This window comes from Ursus americanus, chromosome 28 (genome assembly GCF_024610735.1).
Source record: "Ursus americanus isolate L20-20 chromosome 28, mUrsAme1.1.p, whole genome shotgun sequence".
NCBI classification, from domain to species: Eukaryota; Metazoa; Chordata; class Mammalia; order Carnivora; family Ursidae; genus Ursus; species Ursus americanus.
In genome coordinates, this window is record NC_142154.1 from 37,337,271 (window position 1) to 37,348,695 (window position 11,425).

At 54.3% G+C, this 11,425-nt stretch overlaps 1 protein-coding gene across 1 annotated transcript; it reads right to left on the reverse strand.

The window, feature by feature from the left end:
- Positions 1-3,733: 3,733 nt before the first annotated feature.
- On the reverse strand, positions 3,734-7,141 carry KBTBD13 (kelch repeat and BTB domain containing 13). The gene has a single exon (XM_045810705.2). It carries the CDS (start codon positions 7,044-7,046, stop codon positions 5,667-5,669), a length of 1,380 nt encoding a protein of 459 aa, XP_045666661.1. The 5' UTR covers positions 7,047-7,141; the 3' UTR covers positions 3,734-5,666.
- Between the last annotated feature and the right edge of the window lie 4,284 nt (positions 7,142-11,425).

Here is an 11,425-nt window from a genome sequence, read left to right on the forward strand (position 1 = left end):
TCCCTTCCTTCCTCCCTGACCCACCTGCGAGCTCCCCGAGCACCTACAGTCCCCTCTGCTAGTCAGGACCGTGGGGTTACGCACATCTACCGAAGTCCGCTGTTAGAATGAAAATATGTTACTGGAAGGAGAAGCGTACTGGGCCAATGGCATCAGGCCATGCTGAGGGTTAAGTGGTGTGTGAGAGAGAGATTTGAAGGGCCCACGTGCCCAGACGCCACCTTTAGAGCTCAATTCCTTTGTCTCTGTCAGCTGAATGAAAGCAGGGTGCTGACAAGAATGGGACGCCAGAGCGGGGAGACTTCCTAGGAACAATAAGGATGGAGGTCTGGAAGCAGGGAGGGCGGGCCTGATGGGTCATTCTGGGGATGCTCTCTCACAGGTGTCCTGGCGGGCAGCACAGAGATGCAGCATGGTGTGATGGGAAGAGGATTCTAGAGATGTGGGTTTAGCTCAGCGTGGTGTGCTGCATTGCTGTGTGTCTCCAGGCAAGTTACTCGCCTCTCCCCATCCGCTCCCCCAGAACTTCCCCTTCCCCCCATAAAAGGAGGGGTTGCACGAAATGTTTATAACCTGATCCAAGACTCTGCAGCCCCACAAAGGCCTCCTTTACCTTTTGTTAATTGCTGAGTCACCAGAGAGAAGGGCTCCTCCTTTCCATGCTTCCCACTCCAGCTGGGGCCAAATCATGAGGGTTGCAGAGGACACTGCGGGGATGAGCCCTGAGAGACCCCTCCATGGGGGTCCCACATTCTGGGCCCATGATCAGGCGCTCAGAGGAGGCCTATCTGCCGACGTCTGTGTCTCCCACCAGCACAATTAACTATTCTTGGCAAATGAGACAGCAACCTGAAGCAAAGCAATTAGGGTGAAAAAGAGGCCCAGCTGCTTGGGGCCAAAGGAAAATAAACAGCCGGCCCTGTGCTATTCCACCGCCAAGAGGAGCAACCCTCACAGGGTGATCTGCACTCCCAACTCCAGTCCCCTCCCTGCGACTGCCGGCAGAGAAGGGGCCTGGGAGCTGCGGTGGTTCTCAGATCCCTCTCTTCCCCGGAAGTACGATGAGGTCCATCTCCCCCTGAAAGTCTTCCCTGGGCACCTGCCCAGCCCCAACCCCTGCCAGAAATGATACTGCTCTCCTCTGAAACCTGACAGCCTCCGTGAGTTTTTCCTCTGATAGTTCAATTCATTCATTAATTCTTTTGACACCCATTGAGCACCATTCATTCATTAAATAATTAAGCCCTGGGGTGCCTGGGTGGCTCAGTCAGTTAAGCGTCTGCCTTTGGCTCAGGTCATGATCCTGGGGTCCTGGGGTCAAGCCCCACATCAGGCTCCCTGCTCAGCGGAGCCTGCTTCTCCCTCTCCCTCTGCCTACCTCTCCACCCTGCTTGTGCTCTTTCTCTCTCTCTGTGTCAAATAAGTAAAATCTTTTAAAAAAAATAAATAATTAAGTCCCTACTATGTTCTAGTCATTGTTCTGGGTCCTGGTGAACAGACAAAAATCTCTGCCTTTCTGGAGCTCAAGTTTTAGTAGGAGAAAATAGACACTAAAGAAGGTTAGCAGGGTAGCTGATGCCAGATGCTATGGAGTAAAATAAGGGAGGAGGAACTGCAGAGAAGGGGAAGGTAGATTTTAAGGGCGGGGGGTATCAGGAAAGTCCTCAGAATGAAAGTGACATCTGAGCAAAGGCCTGTAGGAGGTAGGCAGTCAGCCAGAGGGCTAAGTGAGGGAGGTGTGCCTGGCACAGGTACTTGTGCAAAGGTCCTGAGGTTGGAGTGTGCTTGGTGTGTTTGAAGAACACTAACGAGACCAGGGGGAGAGTGGTAAGAGATGAACTGAGGGAGGAAACGGGGCAGGGGATCCTGAAAGGACCTGGGCTTTCACTCGAGTGAAATGAGGAATCACGAAAGGCTCTGAATGGAGAAGCAATGAGATCTGGCTGGCGTTTCATTAGGATGGCTCTGGCTGCCACCTGGGCAGACTGAAGGGAAGCAAACAGGGAAGCAGGCCCTGGGTAGAGTATGGGAAGTTCTGGCTTCTCCTTCTGCCTCTGTCAGGCAGGCTATAGAACCACAACAGGATAGTTTCCAGGGAGAGGAAAGCTTCTCAGAGTGGGCCTCTGGGCTGGGACAGAGAATTTTTTAAACCCTGCCTTCTGGGTTTAGTAATCCCTAAGTGTCTCTGTATATTTGCCCCCCGCACCCACCTCATACCTGGTTTGACCTCCCAAACCATACCTTCACTCAGTGGTCAAGTCTAGGTGCCAGCGTATGAGAGGCTGAAAATCCCAGATCCTGGTTCCAGGTCCTTGCTCTTCCACTTGACTGGCTATGTGACTTTGGGTGACTCATTTCAGCTTTCTGCTGGTTTCCTCACCTGCAAACAGACATGGTGACCACCTTTGCCGAATGTGGTGGGCTGTGGGAGGAACCCCAGAGCCTGACCTGTGAGGCCGGAGAAGGTGGGCTGTATGATGAAAACCTCCCCCACACTTCATGAGAGGGAGGGAAATCTGTGAAACTGCAAAGACCCTCGGGGCCTTCACAAGTCATTAGCACCCCCAGGAAGCTGGCCATTAGAATCCCAGCTAGATCTTAAGGCAAGAGAACCCAGGACAGTTAATTTTCCTATTACAAGGGGAGGGAAAGGGTTGGGTTTAGGGGAACAGGTGAACCCCAAGAAGAGGTGGTGCAGAGAGAAGGGTAACAGGGAGGGGAGTGTAAAGGAGACTGGCAGAAACACCCTGTCCATCTCCAAATGTCCGCAAAGCAGGGGGGCAGCCCAGAAAACAAGCATGTGGCCCTGGGTTCAACGCTGGGGCTCTGCTACTTCCTAGTTGTGCCTCTTCCCATCACGTGACCTTTGGGTGTTTGGGTTTTTTTAAATCTTCAAGGGTAAGGGTTTTGCCAAGCTGCCTACCACTTAAAATTCTTACAGAGCTTAAGTAAGTCAACTGTGGGAAAGCACACTGTGAATCGTATTATTATTATGCACAAAGGACATCTCAGAAAGGACTGCTCTGGACCAAGGAATACCACCACCGCAGGAGCCAGCAGGCCCTGTCTGGGCAGGTCCACACAGACAGCTGCAAAAGCCGACAGGCACAAAGCTCTGTGGGGTGCGGGAGCAGATGAGCTGATGGATCTCAAGACTGCCAATCTCATGGCTGAGCACTGGGCAGAAGGAGTGAGCAAGGGGGAGAGCGTTCTGAACTGTTAGAAAAATTATCCGTAACTTGGAGAGAGGCAGAAAGACTACATGTCTTTTCAATGTCGTCGTGGGGCAGGGTTGAACGGCTAGGAGTTATTTAATTCTCTCAGGAAAAATTAAATACGTGTTTCTCAATTTGCTATTGCCTGGAGTCCTGACTTCGAGAAGCTGCACGCGCACTTGTGGCTGCATGAAGAAATAGGTACGTGCGTGTATGTGAAGACGCAAACGTTTTTAGTCCAGGACAGAACTACGAAAGTTACGGTTTATTGTCCTGTCCAGCTTCACCTCTTATCTTAGCAAACTTATTTTAGTAGGTCTTTTCCAACTAAAGACACAAATCTCTCTCAAATGTTCCCCTGAACCAGCTTTCCATTCTTCTGGTTCCTTTGTTAACAAGTTAAATAGGGGCGCCTGGGTGGCACAGCTGTTAAGCGTCTGCCTTCGGCTCAGGGCGTGATCCCGGTGTTATGGGATCGAGCCCCATATCAGGTTCCTCCGCTATGAGCCTGCTTCTCCCACTCCCCCTGCTTGTGTTCCCTCTCTCGCTGGCTGTCTCCATCTCTGTCGAATAAATAAATAAAATCTTTAAAAAAAACAAGTTAAATAAACCTTTGACATGTGATAACAGTTATACTTTGAAGGAATCAAAAAGTGAGGGGCTACATTATGCTTTGGCATGGGGACGGTGGCTTTGGGCGTGTCTCTTGGTCTCTGGGTCTCACCTATCTCATGTGTCTGCCATGGAGAGAAGGTACCGAACTCCTAGGACTGAGGTAGGGCTGGAGAGGGAAGACGGATGTGAAAGTACTTTGCACATTATTCACAGGATGCCAAAGTCAGGATTTATTGTCGTGATTTGGGCTACTCCAGGGCTAGCAGATGCTGGGTTTCTGAGGGCAGCATTCCGCAGAGGTTGGAACATAGGTCAGGGCAAAAGGCAGCTGGGGCTCCATGGTGATGCTGCATTCTATACTTCTGATGAGGCTAGGATTTCCCACGGGCCTCAGGTCCTAGAGGATGGAGACCATTGGGGACACTCAGGGCATGAAGAAGCTGAAGGTCTTAGGTAGGCAGGTGACCAGAAATCAGGATAGGAGTATTCTAAAGGAGGGACAAGAGTCCTCCTCTAAAACCGGGTCCCCAAGGACAGCCTCTCTGGCCTCGGTTTTTTCAGGACCTTATCATTTGATGCTGTAGGTGGGGAAGTGCCCAGGTCAGTTGATAGCACACCAGGCTCTCTGCCCTGGCTATCTGCACACGTGCACGATTTCACACATACACGGAATGATGTCAGTCAGGGATCCAGTAAGCAATGCAGGCGGCCAAGGTCGGGAACAGCCAAGCCTGCCCAGAGGAGGTGGGTGCAGAGCCAACAGAGGGGCGGGGGGAGAGGAAAGGCATTCCAGGCCCAGAGAATGGCAGGAGCAGAGGCTTGGAGGAGAGAATTAACCCGCAGAATGAGGGGGAGGCAGTTAGACCTGGCCAGGACTGTGCTCCTGCCTCAAGTGACCTAAAGTCATGGAAGTTGATAATCCGTTGCCTGCAGGGTGATGGCAAAAAAGGGAGTGGGAAGGGCTTGCAACCGAGTTCTCCCCTACCGGTCCACATCCTTTCTCTCTCATAGGTGTTACTCCAGGTTCAGCTCAGTTACTGTCTCTACAAGCCACGCCAGCCTTGCCCCCTCCCCAAATGCCTCCATCCACAGCTGTTCTGCTTTAAACGCTGGGCTCGCAGGGCCTCTTCCCATCTGTTCCAGCTTTTCCCCATCTCCTCTTCTGAGCTCAGTCTTCACCGTCGGAACCTCCCCTGCAGCAGCTAATTACCCTGCCTGTCTTCTTCATGCATTTTGTATACTATCCTCCTTCCTGGAGTTATGTATTTTTTCCTCCTCCCTATTTTCCCTTTGCCCTGATTTCTTCAATACTTTTATTCCATTGTGAGTTTTTTGTTTTGCGTGTTGCTTTTAGCCCTCAGTGGATCAAGACAAGTGTATGTAAACCTTTCATTGTCTTGGGCTAGACTCTAGGCTTTGTGGACCCCTCTAGCAACTACAGCTACATTAGGCCTAGCACTGTACCGGGCACACAGTAGGTGCCTAATTCTTGCCAACTGACTGGCAGTTTAACATCACTTAACTCACTCCTAGCCATGCTCAGTTATTGGCCCATTCACACACAAGCCTAGATTACTGAAATCCTACCCCCCCCAATCCACTGGCATCCTGACCCACCACCTCTCAGCAGAGCCCAAGTAATTTGACGGTTCAGCCTCCAGCATCGTTGTTACTCTCTGAATTTCTTGGACATGTTCATATCACCACAAGGCCCAAGACCTGCATGTCTCAACCAGGGAGACGGAAGTTCCAAGCAGCTCCGACGGCCAGCCTTACAGACTCAGCCATGGCTCAGCGAAGACTCCGGGATATCCCCGTCTAAAGGCCAGCCCAGGATCACAGTTCTGGTGTGGTGGAGGCCACAGGCCCCGGGGCGCCAGGTGGCAGCCTAAGGAGGAAGGTCTGCAAGGAGCCGGGCCGTGGGAAGCCGGCCCTCTCTCTGAGCAGCCTCCAGGTGCCACCCTCGATGGCATATTGCAGCGTAAACATGCGGTTGACTGTATAGACTGTGTCGCCGCGCACTACTGCCGTGAACAGCGCTCCCTTGCTGTTGACAAACTGGCCAGGTAGTGCCGTCCACTGGCCCGTGGCCAGGTTGAGGCAGTCGATGGCGCAGTGGAGGAAGTCGTCTTTCGGTCCGTTGCGCACCACATAGAGACTGTCGCGGTGGGCCACCATGCAGTGGCCGTAGCTCTGCGGACGCCGCAGCTCGGCCACCGGCAGCCACGTGTCCGCCCGCACAGCGTACTCCACCACGGCCGTGGTGTCGGCCGGCCGCCACAGACAAACGAAGAGGCGGCCACGCGCATGGGCGCAGGGCACGCCCGCGGCCGGCTGCGGCAGGTCGGCCACGAAGCTCCAGCAGCCGGCGGCTGGGTCGTAGCGCTCCACAGAGCTCATGGGCGTCCTCTGGAACTCGCCGCCGATGGCATAGAGGCGGCCATCGAAGCCGGCCAGCGCCGTGTCATAACGCGGCTGGTGCGGGCTGGGGAACTCGCGCCACGTGCCGCCGTCGGGGTCGTAGCAGAAGCCCAGCTCCACCACCTCCTTGCTGGCGCCCCGCACGCCGCCCACGATGTACAGCTTGTTGCCCAGCGTGGCCACGCCCGCCAGCAGCGTGCTGGCCTCCAGCGGCAGCGCGGCCAGCGTGCGCCACACGTCCTCCTCCTCGTCCAGGTAGCACAGCGTGCGCGACGCGTCCTCCAGGAAGCCGGGCGCCGGCGTGTGCGTGCTTACGGCCACGTAGCTGCTGGGCCGCAGCGCCGCCACGTAGGCGCGGGCCTCGGGCAGCGCCAGCTCGGCCGCCAGCTCGCGCCCGCCGTCGCGGATGAAGAGCGCGGCGCTGTGGAACACGTCGCGCAGGCCGAAGACGGCGGCCGCGTCGCACAGCAGCGCGCAGTTGTCCGACGTGAGACTGTGCTCCAGAAAGCGCGCCAGCGCCGGCGCCTGCAGGAAGGCGGCGCACTCCACGGCCTGCAGCAGCTCCTCGTCAGCCGCCAGCGCCGGCCGCTCGCCGCGCAGCACCTGCAGCGTGGTGTGGAAGCCGCCAGCGCTCAGCGCGCCCAGGCGCACCTCGGCCGCGCGCGTCTCCCGCATGCCGGAGCGGAAGAGACCGCGGAAGAAGCCGCAGTGCTCCACCAGCAGAGCCCGGTCGGCCTGGAAGAGCTGGCCGCCCACCCACACCTGCACCGGGGGGGCGTCTGGGGCCCGTGGCATGGCGAGCCGGAAGGACGGGGGCGCCGCCGGGGGCCTGGATTCAGCGGCCACCGGCTCTGGGGCTCCCCCGGAGCGGAAAAAGCTTCCCCGGGGGATATAAATATCTCCCTGGCTAAAGATAGTACGGCCCATGTGATGTGGTGGCCGGCAGGCTGGATGGCTGTGGGCCCGCGGGCATCAGGAGACCTGCAGGGTCACTCACTTCCGTATGGGGCATAGTAACAATAGTGACCACGTATTGAGTACCTACTGCATGCAGGGCACTGTGAGGGCTGCTTACGAAGATACCCCCATTTAACCTGCACTAAAGCGGCTGTATGTTCTTGTACAAGTACCCTAACTCTGACCTTGTTTCCTCAGAATGTGACCAATAAGAACACCTCTCTCATGGTATTGGGACAATATCCATAAAGTGTTTCAAATGAGGGTCAGAGAAATTACATGCCTTGTCCAAGGTCATTCAGCTGGGAAGAAGCAAGGACAGGATGCATACCTAGCGCACCCCATTGGTTGGTGGGGGGCCGAGGGACTTGGGCACCGGAGAGAGAGGCAGAGGTAGAGCATGTTAGAGTGGACCAGGCTGGGGTCTGGAGCGCGTTCTAAAGATTTTATTTATTTTAGAGAGAAAGCGAGTGCGCAGGGGCGCCCCAGTGAAGGGTAAGGGCAGCTCAAGCAGACTGGCGCTAAGGTCAGAGCCCAACGCAGAAGTCAGTCTCATGACCCCTGAGACTGTGACCTGCAGAAGCCAAAATCAAGAGTCCCCGCTTAACCAGGTGAGCCATCCAGGCACCCATGGTGCAGGCTCTAATTTAGCGTGAACCTCCGCCCCTGACTCTGAGCTACTTCAGTCTCCTTTTCAGCCCTGATTTCCCTCTCTGTCAAAGTGGGAGCGTAGCAGATGAGCGTCCAGTAAACCTCGCAGTGTGGAAGTACTCCTTGACTTGGTTTGGGGATGAGAAGCTGATGTCTCCTCCCCACTTGCTACTCTCCACTCATCCATCCACTGCTGTGTAGCTCTGGACCTTGGGAAAAGGTGATTGGGGCTGCTGAGGGGATTGTATGTCAGCAGATGGGAAGGGGAAGGGCTTCTTGAAATAATGATAGTTAACACTGAACTTGTACTGTGTCAGGCACTCTTGTGCGCACTTTGGCTCCTATAGTCCTTGCAATAATCCTAGGAATAGATACTGTCATTTTTCCTCTTTTAGCAGGTAGTTACCCATGTATTGCTTACAGAAACACTACGAGCTTCTAATTCATGAATGAAGAGCCTAAGGAAGGCACCAAGAGTTTAGTCACACACCCAAGGTCACATGGCCAGAGAGTGGCAGAGCCAGGACTCGCTTGCAGCCAGTCTGACTATAGAGCATATGATAGGCGCTAACCACCATGCATGCTCTGCTGCCTGTCTGTGCTACAAGTGTTGGGTATTCACCTCTTGCCAGGAGGACACAGTTGGAAAGAACTTCAGGCTCATATGGTTTAACCCCTTCATTTACAGTGGAGGACCAAAAAGGGAATTGCTCAGGGTCATGTAGCCTGGGGCAGACAGCCCCAGGCCTCCTGCTGCCCACCCCAGGGCATTTTCCCCACGGCAAAGAACTTTCCTGGGTGACCAGCTAAGACTTTGGGTTCCAAAATGTCAGGTGGAAGAGAGCTTAGTGATTATTTTCTCCTGCCACCTTATTCTACAGGTGTGGAAACCGAGGCCCAGACCTGTGTAGGATAGTATCTGCCATTCAGGACATGTTCAACTACAGGCTTTCTTCAGGAGTATGGAGTGGCTTACAGCGACAAAGCCAGAGTTGGAGGGGCTGGGGAACTTCCCTCACCCCTAGGACACACACACATGCACAGATCCTCACATATGAAAATGCAGACCCAACACAAATGTGCCTCTTCTGCCAGGAACTCCCACCCGGTTTACTCCCATCAAAGCAGGGCTGGGATATGGGGACCACTTGTGTGAGCCTGGGAAGCCAAAGGCCTGGAGGAGGCAGCCAGAAATATCCGGGACTCTCTGCCCCAGGGACTTGACAGGAAGAGTAGGAGGAGATAGAGGGGATGGGCAGGAGTCCTCACAAATACTATCCCAGGCCCTCTGCCAGCCTCTTTTCTTCCCTGAGGCCAGACATTGCCAAAAGCATGACAGCCCCCCTCTTGGAAGAAAGTGGACTCTGTGGTGCCCAGTCCTGATTCTGTCCTTGCTGGTGGCCCCAGGGTAGGGAGAAGGTGTCTGACTATTCCCATTTCACAGATGAGGAAAGGGAGGGCCACTGATGGCATGGGCTTTTCCTTGTTATGAACAAAGGTGTGGGACTGGATTGAACTCCATCTGCTGCCCAGGCCCCAGCCCAGTACTAGCCTTTTCTTAGGGCAGGGGAAATGCTGCCTCCTGCCAGGCCCAAGCTATGGAACAGGACTGGGGAGGGGCTGACCCCCACGGGGCATGGTTTCCTCCCAAATGGTCTGTTCCAGGCACCTGGTAACTGGCAGACATAACAGATAGGACCACTGCTTGGCCCTCTCCTGAGAGGAGTCAAAGGAGAGCAACTCTTCTTGGCTGAAGCTGGCTCCCAGTGCCGATTTTTCACAAGTCCAGCCCTGGCTTCACTGGGCTGGGACACTGCACACACCCAGCTCCAACCCTCAGTAACCAGGCACTAGGGAGGGAGTCACCCAAGGTGGGGGTTAATGGTTCCAAGGCTGGGCTGAGGACCAGCACTTTGGCCCTGCTTCCAAGGCCTCAGTGGGGTGTCGTCTGCAGCTGGTGAGAGTTTCCTCTACCCAGACAGAGAGCATCCCTCTGGGACTTGGAGAGGACGAGGAACTATCCTGGCTGTGGGCAGCCCACGGAGTTCCCAGGCTCTGCCCGACCTTACACCAACCTCTGTCTCTCTACTTTGCACCCCCATACTGCGCGAGGTTTAGGGTGGGAGCAAGGAAAGGGGGACTGTGTCTGTGTCAGACTCAGCCTTTCTAGGACACACATCCAGCTTTGTTCATCTTTCTATCCACAGTGATGGGCACACAGTAAGGGGTCTGTTAAATGGACTCCTGGACTCTAACCTAAGTGGGAGTCCCCAGTGTGATGGAGGAGACACAACCCCTGTCCCAAAAGAGCCTGAGGTCTCATAAAGGAGACATAGCCCCGAGATGCTCCGAGCCTGATGGTGGACCCTTGGCCTTGCCACCCATGGCAGTGTTTCTGCACACAGGGTAGTGAGGAGCTTGCCTGGGCTTGAGGAAGAGCACTAGACTAGGAGTCAGGATTCTTGCCAGGCTCTAATGCTGGTACTACCACTGACTTGCAAAAGGTACCCAACCTCTCCAGGCCTCAGTTCTTCATCTGTAAAGTGGAGCTTGGATCTGACTCCTAAGGTTTTGTTTAGCTTTGACACCTGAATTTATCATTGAACAGCCATAGACGTGTTTGTCATATTGTGCCTCCAGGGAATGCAGTGACATCATCACAAAGGGCTCCCAAAAGCTTAGCTTTATGTGGAGTGGCTCCTGGGGGGTAGGTGGCAAGGGTAGGACCTGGCATCTGGAAATCTTCACAGGCCCTACCTATTTAGATCTGTGCACACCCCACTCATTCACTTCAGAGACCTCTATTGAACACCTGCTGCTGGTTCACTGCTGGGCCAGGTGCCACATCCTCTTCATTTTGAGTACCTGAGGGCCCCTTATAAGAGCCTTGAAGATTGGGGGTAGGGGATCAGGAGGGTTGGGCTATTTGCCCTTGCAGAATAACCTCTCTCTTGACCTTCAGTGTCCAAACTATCGGTTGCTAAACAATTATGGCTTCTTGGTAGGTGGGTGAGAAGTATGTGCTTGCTATTCATGTCCAGGAGGAGTGGAGGAAACTGCCTTTTGCTTTTTTGGGCCACGGGCCAAACTCTGGGTGGGACACTTTTATATCATCTCTTCTAACCTTTAATATTATCCCTATTTTAAAGATGAGGAACTGGGGCCCAGAAGAGCAAAGTAGCTTATTCCATGGTCTGACAGTAAGTGGCTGATTCCAAAGGCCTTTCTGGTCCACAACGGGCACTTCCGGGTGGACAAGCAGCCCAGACGAGACTGAGGATGGGGAAAGGGACTGGTTGCAATTGTGAGGTTGGCACTGTTTTCCTCCTGAGCCTCATAGGAGGAACAGACTTCAGTCACTTAGCAGTCAAGGCTGAGGGCCCGAGTAACCAGCTGGCAACTAGTTTAAATAATCTTGAACCTAGACGAGAATTAGGGGTCATCTCATCCCGTCCTGCAAGTCATGATGCAGTCTCCTTACAACACCTCCTTGAAGTAGTCACCCCCTTGGTTGCCTTCAATGTTGGGAAGCTCAATTCCTCTAAAAACAGTCCCTTGTAACTAGG